Raw genomic sequence first — 19,579 nt, 5'->3', positions numbered from 1 at the left:
TGGAGTACCACGCACGCTTTGATCACCTCGTCCACAGTTTCTGTCTTGAGGTTGATCGCAGTCAATAGGACCCGCCATTTGGCTGTCAGAATACCAAAGGTACATTCAACCATTCTTCTTGCTCTTGTGAGGCGGTAATTAAAAATGCGTTTTGTTCTTGACAATCCTCTGCTAGAGTACGGTTTCAAAAGGTGTTCTGACAGCTGGAAGGCTTCATCCCCTACACAGACAAATGGCATAGGTGGACCAGATGTTTGCGGCAGCAGTTTAGATGGTGGGAACTGGAAGGTGTTTCCATACAGTTTACGCCCCATGGCAGACAGTTTGAAAACTTGAGAGTCATTGGAGCGGCCATAGGCCCCAATATCAACCGCAATAAATTTGTATTCCGCATCAGCGATGGCCATGAGGACAATTGAAAAATATTTCTTGTAATTGAAATATTCCGATCCCGATCCGGCTGGCTTTACAATGCGGATATGTTTCCCGTCCACAGCGCCCAAGCAGTTTGGAAACTGACATATCTGTTGAAACTTGTCAGCAATTTCAATCCACCTCTCTGTTGTGGGCTCTGGTAAAAACTCTTCAGCTAAGGAGTCCCACAGTGCACGGCATGTGTACTTCACTATTCCAGATATGGTGGAAATCCCGAGTCTGTACTGGAAATGCAGTGACGAAAGGGATTCTCCAGTTGCAAGAAATCTGTGGGGAATTAAAAAACAATAAATTAGTTTTAAATCACAGCATTACATACCAAAACTGACCTATAACACTTGGAGATACAAATTACCACCAACAAGATTGCAGTGAAAGTGTGCTCTGATGCGATCATATCCAATAAATGTGGCTTACCTTAAAGTCACCATCAGACGCTCTGCGGGTGAAACAGAGAAGCGGCAATAGGTGTCCGCTTTTCTTATGAGGTGTGCAATGCGCTCCACCAAGTAATCAAAATTCTCCATTTTCATCCTAACATATCCAAAAAATTTATCCGGGTTTCGTCGAAGGTCCATGCAGAGTGTAGAATAGACCCCACGCGTCATTCTCTTGGCTGTGATGGGGTGGATCCACAAACGTCGTCTACGATGCCTGATGCGCTGCTGTCTCGCTCTCTCCTTCTCCAGAACAATCACCCTCAAACGATTTGCCTCCGCTGTAAAATCCGCCAAATTCTTCAAAATATTTCCAATGACAACATCCATCTTCGCCAGTAACTTGCTCTTCTCTCCAACCTGCACTTTCTCCTCTACAACCTGTCAAAGAAGGGCTGTAGGAACATGCTATATATAGTTTTCCAGTAGCCAATCCCGTTCGGAAGGCCACAAGGGTCAATTTTAAAAACCGGATCCGGCGTAATCCGTCGAAAAACGGATAGAAAAACGGATGAACCGGATGAGACGGATCCGGTTTTGTCTGTCCAGAAAAAGACGGATCCGCCAGAAAACCGGATCCGTCACATCCGGTTTTACGAAACATTTGCCGGATCCGGCGTTCCGGCACGACGCCGGATCGCGCCTGACGCCGAAAACCTGATGTGTGAAAGTAGCCTTACAGTATGTATTTTATCCAAACCCAGAACTGGATTCACAGTTACATTGCTCAGTAGTGCGGAATAATCTTCTCCATGCTGCTGTTGCATGGTGAACAGAGAGAGGAGAGCAGTAATCCTTTATGCCTCTGTGTGTCCTGTGTATTGAAGACATCATGGTAGCTAGTCTCAACGCACTAGCCCAGATCGGTCACTAAAATTTAACAGCCTGGGTAGTTCTCTCACCAGAAATTATCTGTCGGATAGATAACTTTCCGATCACTGGGGGTCCAACCACTGTGGTCCAGAGAACCAGAGCTCTGAAGAGCCCCGTGTGAATGGAGCCAAGGTCAATCATGCAGACTACCGTTCCATTCATTCTAAACGCCAGAGATTGATAGGTTGCTATGCAGGGTGCAGCATTCAAGAGAAGTTTGTCATTGACTACTGCGCCCTGCATAGGCAAAGCTTTGTAATTTCAGTTGCTGCCTATGCAGAGTGCAGAAGGTGACGACAAACTCATTTTGACTGCTTTGTTCTTTATGGTCAGCACCGTAAATGACAAAACTGCTCTGAGATCTACTACAGCTACCCCATCTCCTCTCATTTGAAACTTTTTACATACTTTTTCTAACTCTAATGAAGGTTAGAACTAGAGGTAAGGCCAGGACTAGTGTTAGGTCTAAGATTAGGGTATTATAAATGTTAGTGTTTGGGTAATAAAACACAAAAATGTAATAAAAAATATAACAATGTATAACTTTTTATTGTTAAAATTTCATACTGGATTTAATGAAAAATCAGAAATTATCCAGAGGATCAAAGAGAAAACTATAATTGCATTACAATTTTCTTAATTTTTGAGAAATAATGGGATTCAATACGGGACTGGTGGAAAGGAATCAGGCAGTGCTACAGTCCAGGGTTTATGGGGAGCAGAATATCTGCCTAAATGAGACCAGAATACAGCACAGGGCATCGGTCACGCCGCGTAGTCATCATTCACAGCTCTCTGCCTCTATTTTGTTATCTACAACCAGGTTTCCTTTGTTTGTTCCTATAAATCCATATTCAGCTTTTTTAGGGTCAGGTTCGGCCAAGGAAATTTTCTGTCTTTTTTCTGCCGAGTAAGCTTTATTTTACTGTCAAAAACAAAATACAAATCTCCATTTGAGGATACTGCATGATCTGGACTCATAGCCGCGGTTAGCAAAGCAGAAATGCAATTAGAAGAACATAATGGGGATCAAATCTATGAGAAAGCCTGTGCCGAGATAGAGACCCTCGAGCTGCCATTGGGATCTACTTTAAGGTAAAACTGTGGTACTTATCCATCCTTCTGCATGTGTGTTTATCTGCTACGTGTGAACACCACCACCCATATTGCAAGATTTTTTGCGTGGTATTTATCCATTGTTCCTGTGTTTTTTTTATTTTTTAAATGTTCAAAGCTGTATATTTCACTGTTGTTTTATGGTCTCTCTGTTCAAGATCGCGTTGTTGATCTTGCATAGTAATGCCTGCTTTGTTCTTGTGCTAATTGCTTAATTATTCAATGAGGCCAATTGGTGCTAGACCCTAGCAGATATTTCCTATATATTCAGATCTGGCTAGGGATAGCACGTGTGCTGGATTAAATTCAGCAGTTTGGCAGGAGACAGGTAAGCTGCACCAGACAAACAAATATGCTTCTTGGTCAGTTGTACAGCATTATGTATTGGTCACAACACTCTGCTTCATATATGTTTTAACTTCTGCTTCCTCTCAACTCTCCCACCCTCTCACACATTCTGTGCTCTCTCTCCATATCAGCCCCTCTCTTCTCCCCTCTCCCATGTATAACTGTGAGGCTTTACTGACATTTCTAACCCCCACCAAACCATCCACTACCACCATACAGCACTCAAAATGTTTATGCAAACCATTGTGCCACCTGCTCTTTCTCTTTTATTCTCCCTCTCTTAGTCACTGGTGACATCTCCCCAACCCTGGGCCTCCCTCCACTAGTATACAGAACTCTCTTCCAACTGCATATAGAATCCTGATAATCTTATTAACATTCAGTGCATTCCCTCTCCTATCTTTTTTAATTGTGCCCTCTGGAACTCACTGTTAACATGACACAAACTAACTTACATTAACAATTTTTTTTCTTTCTAATTCCCTTAATGTTCTGGCTCTTACAGAAATTTGGATCCAACAGTCGGACACCTCCACCACTGCTTCTGTCTCACTTGGTGCACAGAAATTTTTGCGTACCGCCAAACCTGAGAGCAGACAAGGTGGAGGTGTTGATCTGCTCCTTTTATCACATTGTGCTTTCCAGGTCATCCCCCCCAGTATCCCCACTTGTTTCCTAACTGACTTTCTCTCCTGTGACATTCCTATTCTCATCATGGGAGACTTTAATATCCCCATCGATGATTCCCTCTCCCAACCTGCCTCATCTACTTCCTCTAACCTCCTCATTTGGCATCTCACAGTTTATCTCTCCTACACGTGAAGACAGGAATACTCTGGACTTGGTCTTCTCACAGCTCTGCTCAATGCACAACTTTACCAACTCCCCTCTCCCACTCTCTGACCACAACCTTCTTTCCTTCTCTGTCCAGAACTCTCTCCTCACCAGGGACACTCCCTCCTATCGGAATACACGTACCATTAACACCCAGCAGCTTATGGACAATATACACTCATCTTTAGCTCCCATCTCCTGTCCAAACTTAGCATTGTCACACTACAATAATACATTGCAGAGCTCCCTGGATGAAGCAGCACCTGCTACACGCAGAAAGACCAGACACAGATGATGGCAATCCTGGCACACGAGGCAAACATGTCAGCGTTGCTCTCAGTATGCTGAGCTTCAATGGAGAAAATCACTTTTAGGAGAAGATTTAATCCACTATAAGTTCATACTCGAAACGTATAACTCTGCCCTTTGACTGACCAATCTATCCTACTTCACCACCCTCAGCAATACACTAGCTAACAATCTAAAACAACTTTTTGAAACCTTAGGGTACCGTTACACCTAGCGACTCACCAGCGATCCCGACCAGCGATATGACGCGGTCAGGATCGCTGGTGCATCGCTAGGTGGTCGCTAGTGAGCTGCCAAACAGGCAGATCTCACCAGCGACATCGCAGGGGACGGGGATCGCTACTTACCTGTCAGACGAGGCGATCCTGCGTCCTCCCGCCCGGCTCCACGCGTCGCTCGTCGGCGCCATAGGAAGCGCCGCAGGAAGTGACCGACGAGAAATGGTCCAGGAGCTTCTCGCGCGATCAGCGATAACCAGCGGGGGAGCCGGTCGGAGGTAAGTATCACATGCAGCAATATCGCTAGCAATATCGCTGCAACGTCACAAAATCGGTGACTTTACAGTGATATTGCTAGCGATATCGCAGTGTGTAACGGGGGCTTTACACTCCCTCCTGAGCCCTAAAGCACAAGTCCCAATCACCAGGATCAGGACCATTCTGCCCAATCTTCTCAGAGCCTGAATCCCCTTTCCTCCTGCACTTCAAGCTCACTTGACATCTTGAGCCTGTTACAGAAGAAAAAGTTACCCGGCTCCTCGTTTCTTCTTGGCCTACAACCTTCATAGCAACCCTATTTCATTTCCTTACATCTGCAGTCTCTCTCACCGGTTGTCCCTGTAAATAAACCTATCTACTAACAGCTACAGTAAAGCTAATGGTCTCTACTGCCTCCTGATTCTCCTGGATCTCTCTGCTGCATTCGACACTGTGGATCACCAGCTCCTCCTCACTATGCTCTGCTCTATCGGGCTCAAGGACACCGTTCTCTCCTGGTTCTCCTCCTGCCTCTCATTGTATCTTTTGCCGGCTCTTATTCCTCTCTCCTTCCCCTTACTATAGGAGTTCCTCAGGGCTCAGTCCTAGGCCCTCTCCTCTGCTCTCTATTGGTCTGCCCCTATTCGTCAAACAATCAGTAGATTTGGGTTCTAGCATTATCTCTATGTTGACGACAAACAATTATACCCTTTTCCCCTGACATCACCCCACTCTAAAACAAAATACTAAGGATTGCTTACTCACTTTAATATAATGTCCTCCATCTGAAACTGAATCTCTCCAAAACTGAACTTCTTGTGTTTCCTCCCTCTACTAACCTGACATTGCAATTACCTTGGAGGGTTCATCCATAATTCCCCAGCAGCATGCCCACTGTCTTAGGGTTGTATATGAGACAGAACTTTCACTTATTCCCTATATCCGATCACTCACTTGGTCATGTCGCCTGCATCTTAAAAACATCTCCAGAATCCGACCTTTCCTCACCTTTGAAACTGCTAAAACTCTTACTGGTGCTCATATTCACTCTCGCCTGGACTACTGCAACTCTCTACTGATCGGTCTCCGTCTTACTAACCTCTCTCCTATCTAAGGCTAGTTTCACACTAGCATTCGGCAGAGCTGCGGAGGGCTGCGTAGATCCTCTGTGAAACTCCGTCCACTGCCGCACCTCCTCCGGTCAGCTCCGCCTACTTCTGTGTGTGGATGTATGTGGATGCGTCCGCATGCGTCGTTTTGATGATGCAGCGACCTCAACAAATTGCAACACGTTGCGTTCAAAGCGGGTCGCCGCAGCGTCAAAACGACGCAAGCGGACGCATCTGCATACATCCACACGGCCTGCATACCCAATGTTAAAGATAGGTACGCAGGCCGCATGCAGATGTAGGTGGAGCTGACTAGAGGAGGTGCGGCAGTGGGTGGAGCTTCACGGAGGAACTACGCAGCCCTCCGCATCTCTGCCTAACGCAAATGTGAAGCAGGCCTAATCTGTCCTGAATGCAGCAGCCACGGTCGTATTTCTGTTCAGCAGCTTCTCCGATGCCTCCACCTTGTGCCAGTCACTACACTTGTTACCCATTCACTACAGAATACAATCTAAACTCATATCTCTCGCCCACAAAGCCCTCCACAGTTCTTCACCACTCTATATCTCCTCCCTCATCTGTCTATCACTCTACACTTTCTCTCAGTTCTGAAACTGACCTAAGACTAACATCCTCCATAATCTGAACCTCGCATTTCCATCTCCAAGACTTCTCCCGTGCGGCGCCAGTTCTCTGGAATGCACTACCCCAGATGATCTGACTGATACCTAGCCCCGTTTTTAAGTGTTTTAAAAGCACATCTCTTTAAACAAGCCTATCACCTCAACTCACTAATCTAACGCTCCCTCCTTCTAAAAATTATTTAGAATCTGCTCCCTCCTATTCATCTGTCTCCACACTCTCCATGCACATGATGACTGTACCTCATAATTGCACTTAAACACACTGGCTGATGACCGGATCATGCAGCTTTATGTGAAAATCCCTATTTATTATAATGGCTGGACTGGAAATAACCTGCACTTTTCACCTATTGTGTCCCGCCTATTTCCTTGTAGATTGTAAGCTTGCAAGCAGGGACCTCACTCCTAATGTCACTGTTTACACTGTCTTACCTTGCACTGAATTTATTGTCTGTACAGTTGTGGCCAAAAGTATTGGCACCCCTGCAATTCTGTCAGATAATACTCAGTTTCTTCCTGAAAATGATTGCAAACACAAATTCTTTGGTATTATTATCTTCTTTTAATGTGTCTTAAATGAAAAAACACAAAAGAGAATGAAGCAAAAAGCAAAACATTGATCATTTCACACAAAACTCCAAAAATGGGCCAGACAAAAGTATTGGCACCCTCAGCCTAATACTTGCTTGCACAACCTTTAGCCAAAATAACTGCGACCAACCACTTCCGGTAACCATCAATGAGTTTCTTACAATGCTCTGCTGGAATTTTAGACCATTCTTCTTTGGCAAACTGCTCCAGGTCCCTGATATTAGATGGGTGCCTTCTCCAAACTGCCATTTTTAGATCTCTCCACAGGTGTTCTATGGGATTCAGGTCTGGACTCATTGCTGGCCACCTTAGAAGTCTCCAGTGCTTTCTCTCAAACCATTTTCTAGTGCTTTTTGAAGTGTTTTTTGGGTCATTGTCCTGCTGGAAGACCGATGACCACTGAGGGAGACCCAGCTTTCTCACACTGGGCCCTACATTATGCTGCAAAATTTGTTGGTAGTCTTCTGACTTCATAATGCCATGCACACGGTCAAGCAGTCCAGTGCCAGAGGCAGCAAAGCAACCCCAAAACATCAGGGAACCTCCGCCATGTTTGACTGTAGGGACTGTGTTCTTTTCTTTGAATGCCTCTTTTTTCTCCTGTAAACTCTATGTTGATGCCTTTGCCCAAAAAGCTCTACTTTTGTCTCATCTGACCAGAGAACATTCTTCCAAAACGTTTTAGACTTTTTCAGGTAAGTTTTGGCAAACTCCAGCCTGGCTTTATGTCTCGGGGTAAGAAGTGGGGTCTTCCTGGGTCTCCTACCATACAGTCCCTTTTCATTCAGACGCCGACGGATAGTATGGGTTGACACTGTTGTACCCTCGGACTGCAGGGCAGCTTGAACTTGTTTGGATGTTAGTCGAGGTTCTTTATCCAACATCCGCACAATCTTGCGTTGAAATCTCTTGTCAATTTTTCTTTTCCGTCCACATGTAGGGAGGTTAGCCACAGTGCCATGGGCTTTAAACTTCTTGATGACACTGCGCACGGTAGACACAGGAACTGTAACAACCCTGCTGGCATCACTGCATGGCCTCCCATCCCCCGCACCCCAACTTACTTTCTGCTTCAAGCCATGCTGTGGATTCTGTCTGTTGCCAGCCCTGAGCTCCATGTGCTATGCCTCTTGTTTTCCTGCTTGCTCTCCATGTTTCCTGACTGTGTGTATAAGGGGGCGGCGCCTGAACTCTCTGGTTCTTATAGAGTCTGGGTGCACCTGGCTAATGGGTCCCTGACCAATCACCTAGAGCCCTGGGCTATTTTACCCTGCCACACCCACTGGAACATTGCCTGTGCAATGTCTATACTCAGTTAGTATCTTGCTGCTGAGGAAGCCAGGCCCTGTTCTGTGTATCTCCTTCTCTGTAGGAATACTCTGTCTCGCTTTGTACCTTGTCCGCCTGCCAGGAGGCAGAATATCCTGGCCCTTGAGTCTTGTTCCCAGTACCTTGTCTGAGAACAAGGATGAATGCTCATCGTCACACAATAAGAGAAAAAAGAATGGATCTACCTGTGGCAAAACATTTTCGTATCCCTGATCATAACATGATGGACATTAAATTACTTGTATTAAAAGGGAACTTCAAGTCTCAGAGAGAGAGAAGAATACAAGTTTATGAAAACTTTTGACACTCTCAGTGCTGGAATGAATGTGTCGCATGGATTTATGTCTTTTTACATCAATTAAGGAATTTGTCCCTCAGACCTTCTGGGGTCATCACAACACAGAACCAGACCCCCATCAGAGGGCAATAAAACCTTCACACTCCGTATCTATGAACTGCTCTAATATTTATGTTTCTCCCGCTCCCATAATGATAGTTCTGCTTCACGTCACTTGTCTTATATATTGCATTTTTTCTGTGCTGTATTGTGTATAAAGATGTGATTCTTCAGATGTTGTATTAGTCTAGCCTGATGAAGAGTCCTGAGTAGTCTCGGAAGCTTGCAATGTGTTACCATCTTTTCAGTTAGCCATTAAAAGGTATCAACCACTGAGGGCTCTCAATCCTGAATATTCTGCAGACAGTGTGCTCAGTGCTCTGCTGCTGAGGTCAATGATTGGCTGCAGTGCTGCCAACACGACACCAGCGCTGCAGACAATAACAGACACCAGAGACTCAGCGCTGGACCCGGCCAGAGTGAATAAAGCACAGTTTGTTAAAAAAAAATCCATCAGCAACCAGGGAAAAGGGTTTTTTGCAGAGACTAAAACTCCTTTATTACTGTGCTAATGCTTAGTAACCCCTATACCCCCAGACAGCAGGGAGCATATCCTCACTTCTAAGAGGTGAAATCATGGCCCCCGGAGAGATGGATCACACCTCGCTATCTGGCAGTGTAGTGGATGAGTTGAGGATTCGGAATACCACAGAATGCGCCATGCCAACATGGAGGTGAATCATTTCCAGGAGGAGGTGAGGAGGACCCGGCAGGGCGCAGTGTCGGCCCCGTCCCTGTGTGACCTGACAGCAGCAGCTCCACCTGTACGGACCCGGCCTGCAACAGCTGTTCCACTGACCCCTGGCGGCCAGAGCTCAGCACAGCAGCTACCGCAACTCATCACCGGCTGCAGCGCCCCCTAGTGACCGCCGTCAGCATCGCTCTCCCTTCAGCCCAGCAGTCACCTCAGCCTTGTCACCGGCAGCCGGGGCCACCGAATAATCTCTGCAAGATGGCGGAGGGCGAGAGCTTGGAGAGCGTCACCGAGCACGAGAGGATCCTGCAGGAGATCGAGAGCACAGACACGGCCTGTGTGGGGCCTACGCTCCGGTAAGAGCCGGCAGGAGGGAGGGATCCAGGTGCAGGAGGGTCATTGATTCGTTGCGGGATCGGATTTCCTCCTTTGTGTCTCCCCCTCCCACATTGGCGTGATAGTGTCCTGCCACCCACCCGTGTACACCGTGCCACCCACCCGTGTACACCCGGCACCGAGCATCAGCCTCACTGCCCCATTGTACCCCTGTGATAATGGTGTCATACAGCACAGTCACTGGGGTATATGTATATACTGTGTGTACAGCACAGTCACTGGGGTATATGTATATACTGTGTGTACAGAGCAGTCACTGGGGTATATGTATATACTGTGTACAGAGCAGTCACTGGGGTATATGTATATACTGTGTAGAGAGCAGTCACTGGGGTATATGTATATACTGTGTGTACAGAGCAGTCACTGGTGTATATGTATATACTGTGTGTACAGAGCAGTCACTGGGGTATATGTATATACTGTGTGTACAGAGCAGTCACTGGGGTATATGTATATACTGTGTAGAGAGCAGTCACTGGGGTATATGTATATACTGTGTGTACAGAGCAGTCACTGGTGTATATGTATATACTGTGTGTACAGAGCAGTCACTGGGGTATATGTATATACTGTGTGTACAGAGCAGTCACTGGGGTATATGTATATACTGTGTGTACAGAGCAGTCACTGGGGTATATGTATATACTGTGTGTACAGAGCAGTCACTGGGGTATATGTATATACTGTGTACAGAGCAGTCACTGGGGTATATGTATATACTGTGTGTACAGCACAGTCACTGGGGTATATGTATATACTGTGTGTACAGCACAGTCACTGGGGTATATGTATATACTGTGTGTACAGCACAGTCACTGGGGTATATGTATATACTGTGTGTACAGAGCAGTCACTGGGGTATATGTATATACTGTGTGTACAGCACAGTCACTGGGGTATATGTATATACTGTGTGTACAGCACAGTCACTGGGGTATATGTATATACTGTGTGTACAGCACAGTCACTGGGGTATATGTATATACTGTGTGTACAGCACAGTCACTGGGGTATATGTATATACTGTGTGTACAGAGCAGTCACTGGGGTATATGTATATACTGTGTGTACAGCACAGTCACTGGTGTATATGTATATACTGTGTACAGAGCAGTCACTGGTGTATATGTATATACTGTGTGTACAGCACAGTCACTGGTGTATATGTATATACTGTGTGTACAGCACAGTCACTGGGGTATATGTATATACTGTGTACAGAGCAGTCACTGGGGTATATGTATATACTGTGTACAGAGCAGTCACTGGGGTATATGTATATACTGTGTGTACAGAGCAGTCACTGGGGTATATGTATATACTGTGTGTACAGAGCAGTCACTGGGGTATATGTATATACTGTGTGTACAGAGCAGTCACTGGTGTATATGTATATACTGTGTGTACAGCACAGTCACTGGTGTATATGTATATACTGTGTGTACAGCACAGTCACTGGTGTATATGTATATACTGTGTGTACAGAGCAGTCACTGGGGTATATGTATATACTGTGTGTACAGCACAGTCACTGGGGTATATGTATATACTGTGTACAGAGCAGTCACTGGGGTATATGTATATACTGTGTACAGAGCAGTCACTGGGGTATATGTATATACTGTGTGTACAGCACAGTCACTGGGGTATATGTATATACTGTGTGTACAGAGCAGTCACTGGGGTATATGTATATACTGTGTGTACAGCACAGTCACTGGGGTATATGTATATACTGTGTGTACAGAGCAGTCACTGGGGTATATGTATATACTGTGTGTACAGCACAGTCACTGGGGTATATGTATATACTGTGTGTACAGAGCAGTCACTGGGGTATATGTATATACTGTGTGTACAGAGCAGTCACTGGGGTATATGTATATACTGTGTGTACAGAGCAGTCACTGGGGTATATGTATATACTGTGTGTACAGCACAGTCACTGGGGTATATGTATATACTGTGTGTACAGAGCAGTCACTGGGGTATATGTATTGTGTGTACAGCACAGTCACTGGGGTATATGTATATACTGTGTGTACAGAGCAGTCACTGGGGTATATGTATATACTGTGTGTACAGAGCAGTCACTGGGGTATATGTATATACTGTGTGTACAGAGCAGTCACTGGGGTATATGTATATACTGTGTGTACAGAGCAGTCACTGGGGTATATGTATATACTGTGTGTACAGAGCAGTCACTGGGGTATATGTATATACTGTGTGTACAGAGCAGTCACTGGGGTATAGGTATATACTGTGTACAGAGCAGTCACTGGGGTATATGTATATACTGTGTACAGAGCAGTCACTGGGGTATATGTATATACTGTGTGTACAGCACAGTCACTGGGGTATATGTATATACTGTGTACAGCACAGTCACTGGGGTATATGTATATACTGTGTACAGAGCAGTCACTGGGGTATATGTATATACTGTGTACAGAGCAGTCACTGGGGTATATGTATATACTGTGTGTACAGCACAGTCACTGGGGTATATGTATATACTGTGTACAGCACAGTCACTGGGGTATATGTATATACTGTGTGTACAGAGCAGTCACTGGGGTATATGTATATACTGTGTGTACAGCACAGTCACTGGGGTATATGTATATACTGTGTACAGAGCAGTCACTGGGGTATATGTATATACTGTGTACAGAGCAGTCACTGTGGTATATGTATATACTGTGTGTACAGAGCAGTCACTGGGGTATATGTATATACTGTGTGTACAGAGCAGTCACTGGGGTATATGTATATACTGTGTGTACAGAGCAGTCACTGGGGTATATGTATATACTGTGTACAGCACAGTCACTGGGGTATATGTATATACTGTGTACAGCACAGTCACTGGGGTATATGTATATACTGTGTGTACAGCACAGTCACTGGGGTATATGTATATACTGTGTGTACAGCACAGTCACTGGGGTATATGTATATACTGTGTGTACAGCACAGTCACTGGGGTATATGTATATACTGTGTGTACAGCACAGTCACTGGGGTATATGTATATACTGTGTGTACAGCACAGTCACTGGGGTATATGTATATACTGTGTGTACAGCACAGTCACTGGGGTATATGTATATACTGTGTGTACAGCACAGTCACTGGGGTATATGTATATACTGTGTGTACAGCACAGTCACTGGGGTATATGTATATACTGTGTGTACAGCACAGTCACTGGGGTATATGTATATACTGTGTGTACAGCACAGTCACTGGGGTATATGTATATACTGTGTGTACAGCACAGTCACTGGGGTATATGTATATACTGTGTGTACAGCACAGTCACTGGGGTATATGTATATACTGTGTGTACAGCACAGTCACTGGGGTATATGTATATACTGTATGTACAGCACAGTCACTGGGGTATATGTATATACTGTGTGTACAGCACAGTCACTGGGGTATATGTATATACTGTGTGTACAGCACAGTCACTGGGGTATAGGTATATACTGTGTGTACAGCACAGTCACTGGGGTATAGGTATATACTGTGTGTACAGCACAGTCACTGGGGTATAGGTATATACTGTGTGTACAGCACAGTCACTGGGGTATATGTATATACTGTGTGTACAGCACAGTCACTGGGGTATAGGTATATACTGTGTGTACAGCACAGTCACTGGTGTATATGTATATACTGTGTGTACAGAGCAGTCACTGGGGTATATGTATATACTGTGTGTACAGAGCAGTCACTGGGGTATATGTATATACTGTGTGTACAGCACAGTCACTGGTGTATATGTATATACTGTGTGTACAGCACAGTCTCTGGGGTATATGTATATACTGTGTGTACAGCACAGTCTCTGGGGTATATGTATATACTGTGTGTACAGAGCAGTCACTGTGGTATACATATATACTGTGTGTACAGCACAGTCACTGGGGTATATGTATATACTGTGTGTACAGAGCAGTCACTGGTGTATATGTATATACTGTTTGTGCAGAGCAGTCACTGTGGTATACATATATACTGTGTGTACTGCACAGTCACTGGTGTATATGTATATACTGTGTGTACAGCACAGTCACTGGGGTATATGTATATATTGTGTGTACAGCACAGTCACTGGTGTATATGTATATACTGTAGAGTGTACAGAGCAGTCACTGGGGTATATGTATATACTGTAGAGTGTACAGAGCAGTCACTAGGGTATATGTATATACTGTGTGTACAGCACAGTCACTGGTGTATATGTATATACTGTAGAGTGTACAGCACAGTCACTGGTGTATATGTATATACTGTGTGTACAGCACAGTCACTGGGGTATATGTATATACTGTAGTGTGTACAGCACAGTCACTGGAGTATATGTATATACTGTGTGTACAGCACAGTCACTGGTGTATATGTATATACTGTGTGTGCAGAGCAGTCACTGTGGTATACATATATACTGTGTGTACTGCACAGTCACTGGTGCATATGTATATACTGTGTGTACAGCACAGTCACTGGGGTATATGTATATATTGTGTGTACAGAGCAGTCACTGGGGTATATGTATATACTGTGTGTACAGCACAGTCACTGGTATATATATGTATATACTGTGTGTACAGAGCAGTCACAGGGGTATATGTATATACTCTAGAGTGTACAGCACAGTCACTGGTGTATATGTATATACTGTGTGTACAGCACAGTCACTGGGGTATATGTATATACTGTAGTGTGTACAGCACAGTCACTGGGGTATATGTATATACTGTAGTGTGTACAGCACAGTCACTGGGGTATATGTATATACTGTGTGTACAGCACAGTCACTGGGGTATATGTATATACTGTAGAGTGTATAGAGCAGTCACTGGGGTATATGTATATACTGTAGAGTGTACAGAGCAGTCACTGGGGTATATGTATATACTGTAGAGTGTACAGAGCAGTCACCGGTGTATATGTATATACTGTAGTGTGTACAGAGCAGTCACTGGGGTATATGTATATACTGTAGTGTGTACAGAGCAGTCACTGGGGTATATGTATATACTGTAGTGTGTACAGAGCAGTCACTGGTGTATATGTATATACTGTAGTGTGTACAGAGCAGTCACTGGTGTATATGTATATACTGTAGAGTGTACAGAGCAGTCACTGGGGTATATGTATATACTGTAGTGTGTACAGAGCAGTCACTGGGGTATATGTATATACTGTAGTGTGTACAGAGCAGTCACTGGTGTATATGTATATACTGTGTGTACAGAGCAGTCACTGGTGAATATGAATATACTGTACTGTGTACAGCACAGTCACTGGGGTATATGTATATACTGTAGAGTGTACAGAGCAGTCACTGGTGTATATGTATATACTGTAGTGTGTGCAGAGCAGTCACTGGTGTATATGTATATACTGTAGTGTGTACAGAGCAGTCACTGGGGTATATGTATATACTGTGTAGAGAGCAGTCACTGGGGTATATGTATATACTGTGTGTACAGAGCAGTCACTGGTGTATATGAATATACTGTAGTGTGTACAGCACAGTCACTGGGGTATATGTATATACTGTAGAGTGTACAGAGCAGTCACTGGTGTATATGTATATACTGTAGTGTGTGCAGAGCAGTCACTGGTGTATATGTATATACTGTAGTGTGTACAGAGCAGTCACTGGGGTATATGAATATACTGTAGTGTGTACAGAGCAGTCACTGGTGTATATGTATATACTGTAGTGTGTACAGAGCAGTCACTGGGGTATATGTATATACTGTAGTGTGTACAGAGCAGTCACTGGGGTATATGTATATACTGTAGTGTGTACAGAGCAGTCACTGGGGTATATGTATATACTGTAGAGTGTACAGAGCAGTCACTGGGGTATATGTATATACTGTAGTGTGTACAGAGCAGTCACTGGGGTATATGTATATACTGTAGTGTGTACAGAGCAGTCACTGGTGTATATGTATATACTGTGTGTACAGAGCAGTCACTGGGGTATATGTATATACTGTGTAGAGAGCAGTCACTGGGGTATATGTATATACTGTGTGTACAGAGCAGTCACTGGTGTATATGAATATACTGTAGTGTGTACAGCACAGTCACTGGGGTATATGTATATACTGTAGAGTGTACAGAGCAGTCACTGGTGTATATGTATATACTGTAGTGTGTACAGAGCAGCCACTGGTGTATATGTATATACTGTAGTGTGTACAGAGCAGTCACTGGTGTATATGTATATACTGTAGAGTGTACAGAGCAGTCACTGGGGTATATGTATATACTGTAGTGTGTACAGAGCAGTCACTGGGGTATATGTATATACTGTGTAGAGAGCAGTCACTGGGGTATATGTATATACTGTGTGTACAGAGCAGTCACTGGTGTATATGAATATACTGTAGTGTGTACAGCACAGTCACTGGGGTATATGTATATACTGTAGAGTGTACAGAGCAGTCACTGGTGTATATGTATATACTGTAGTGTGTACAGAGCAGCCACTGGTGTATATGTATATACTGTAGTGTGTACAGAGCAGTCACTGGTGTATATGTATATACTGTAGAGTGTACAGAGCAGTCACTGGGGTATATGTATATACTGTAGTGTGTACAGAGCAGTCACTGGGGTATATGTATATACTGTAGTGTGTACAGAGCAGTCACTGGTGTATATGTATATACTGTAGTGTGTACAGAGCAGTCACTGGTGAATATGAATATACTGTAGTGTGTACAGAGCAGTCACTGGGGTATATGTATATACTGTGTAGAGAGCAGTCACTGGGGTATATGTATATACGGTATATGTATATACTGTGTGTACAGAGCAGTCACTGGTGTATATGAATATACTGTAGTGTGTACAGCACAGTCTCTGGGGTATATGTATATACTGTAGAGTGTACAGAGCAGTCACTGGTGTATATGTATATACTGTAGTGTGTACAGAGCAGCCACTGGTGTATATGTATATACTGTAGTGTGTACAGAGCAGTCACTGGTGTATATGTATATACTGTAGTGTGTACAGAGCAGTCACTGGTGTATATGTATATACTGTAGTGTGTACAGAGCAGTCACTGGTGTATATGTATATACTGTAGTGTGTACAGAGCAGTCACTGGGGTATATGAATATACTGTGTGTACAGCACAGTCACTGGGGTATATGTATATACTGTAGTGTACAGAGCAGTCACTGGGGTATATGAATATACTGTAGTGTGTACAGAGCAGTCACTGGTGTATATGTATATACTGTAGAGTGTACAGAGCAGTCACCGGTGTATATGTATATACTGTAGAGTGTACAGAGCAGTCACCGGTGTATATGTATATACTGTAGAGTGTACAGAGCAGTCACTGGTGTATATGTATATACTGTAGAGTGTACAGAGCAGTCACTGGTGTATATGTATATACTGTAGAGTGTACAGAGCAGTCACTGGGGTATATGTATATACTGTAGAGTGTACAGAGCAGTCACTGGGGTATATGTATATACTGTAGAGTGTACAGAGCAGTCACTGGGGTATATGTATATACTGTAGAGTGTACAGAGCAGTCACTGGTGTATATGTATATACTGTAGAGTGTACAGAGCAGTCACTGGTGTATATGTATATACTGTAGAGTGTACAGAGCAGTCACTGGTGTATATGTATATACTGTAGAGTGTACAGAGCAGTCACTGGGGTATATGTATATACTGTAGAGTGTACAGAGCAGTCACTGGGGTATATGTATATACTGTAGAGTGTACAGAGCAGTCACTGGGGTATATGTATATACTGTAGAGTGTACAGAGCAGTCACTGGGGTATATGTATATACTGTAGAGTGTACAGAGCAGTCACTGGTGTATATGTATATACTGTAGAGTGTACAGAGCAGTCACTGGTGTATATGTATATACTGTAGAGTGTACAGAGCAGTCACTGGTGTATATGTATATACTGTAGAGTGTACAGAGCAGTCACTGGGGTATATGTATATACTGTAGAGTGTACAGAGCAGTCACTGGGGTATATGTATATACTGTAGAGTGTACAGAGCAGTCACTGGTGTATATGTATATACTGTAGAGTGTACAGAGCAGTCACTGGTGTATATGTATATACTGTAGAGTGTACAGAGCAGTCACTGGTGTATATGTATATACTGTAGAGTGTACAGAGCAGTCACTGGTGTATATGTATATACTGTAGAGTGTACAGAGCAGTCACTGGGGTATATGTATATACTGTAGAGTGTACAGAGCAGTCACTGGGGTATATGTATATACTGTAGAGTGTACAGAGCAGTCACTGGTGTATATGTATATACTGTAGAGTGTACAGAGCAGTCACTGGGGTATATGTATATACTGTAGAGTGTACAGAGCAGTCACTGGGGTATATGTATATACTGTAGAGTGTACAGAGCAGTCACTGGGGTATATGTATATACTGTAGAGTGTACAGAGCAGTCACTGGTGTATATGTATATACTGTAGAGTGTACAGAGCAGTCACTGGGGTATATGTATATACTGTAGAGTGTACAGAGCAGTCACTGGGGTATATGTATATACTGTAGAGTGTACAGAGCAGTCACCGGTGTATATGTATATACTGAAGAGTGTACAGAGCAGTCGCTGCTGTATATGTATATACTGTAGTGTTTACACAGCAGTCACATATATATTTATACTAGCTGAAGAGCCCGGCGCTGCCCAGGCATAGTAACTAACTACGGTTAGTTATAACAAATTATAAAGATTTTATCTATCTACATTCAATATAATATCCCACATCATCCCATCAGCCAGAGCCACCGGACAACTACCACTAATATCCCACTAATATCCCACATCTTCCCATCAGCCAGAGCTGAAATCTCTTGTCAATTTTTCTTTTCCGTCCACATCTAGGGAGGTTAGCCACAGTGCCATGGGCTTTAAACTTCTTGATGACACTGCGCACGGTAGACACCGGAACATTCGGGTCTTTGGAGATGGACTTGTAGCCTTGAGATTGCTCATGCTTCCTCACAATTTGGTTTCTCAAGTCCTCAGACAGTTCTTTGGTCTTCTTTCTTTTCTCCGTGCTCAATGTGGTACACACAAGGACACAGGACAGAGGTTGAGTCAACTTTAATCCATGTCAACTGGCTGCAAGTGTGATTTAGTTATTGCCAACACCTGTTAGGTGCCACAGGTAAGTTACAGGTGCTGTTAATTACACAAATTAGAGAAGCATCACATGATTTTTCGAACAGTGCCAATACTTTTGTCCACCCTCTTTTTTATGTTTGTTGTGGAATTATATCCAATTTGGCTTTAGGACAATTCTTTTTGTGTTTTTTCATTTAAGACAAATTAAATGAAGATAATAATACCAAAGAATTTGTGTTTGCAATCATTTTCAGGAAGAAACTGAGTATTATCTGACAAAATTGCAGGGGTGTCAATACTTTTGGCCACAACTGTATATACACTGTCCCACCACCAAATCCATGTAGCGCCGTGCACCCGAAATGAAGACTAGTGCTGAGTGAATTTGTTTGGAAAACGAGCTCCAAACAT

General features: G+C 43.8%; 1 protein-coding gene across 5 annotated transcripts in view; it reads left to right on the top strand.

Annotated features, from left to right (window-relative positions):
- The first annotated feature begins 2,715 nt into the window (after positions 1-2,715).
- The window catches only part of EXOC6 (exocyst complex component 6), a 319,253-nt gene continuing 302,389 nt past the window's right edge, over positions 2,716-19,579 (top strand). For 2 of the 5 annotated variants that reach the window (XM_073555856.1, XM_073555853.1), the window contains exon 1: positions 2,716-2,840. In XM_073555856.1, coding sequence (XP_073411957.1) covers positions 2,749-2,840 — 92 coding nt within the window. In that variant the 5' untranslated portion in view covers positions 2,716-2,748. Of the gene's footprint in view, positions 2,841-9,473; positions 9,949-19,579 lie in introns of those variants that run through there. The other 3 variants (XM_073555855.1, XM_073555852.1, XM_073555854.1) reach the window with 3 other exon arrangements.

Source organism: Dendrobates tinctorius, unplaced genomic scaffold, assembly GCF_039654945.1.
Source record: "Dendrobates tinctorius isolate UK_male_01 unplaced genomic scaffold, ASM3965494v1 ptg000230l, whole genome shotgun sequence".
NCBI lineage: Eukaryota > Metazoa > Chordata > Amphibia > Anura > Dendrobatidae > Dendrobates > Dendrobates tinctorius.
Note: the sequence above shows the minus strand (reverse complement) of the source record. Positions and strands in the feature narration are given on the sequence as shown.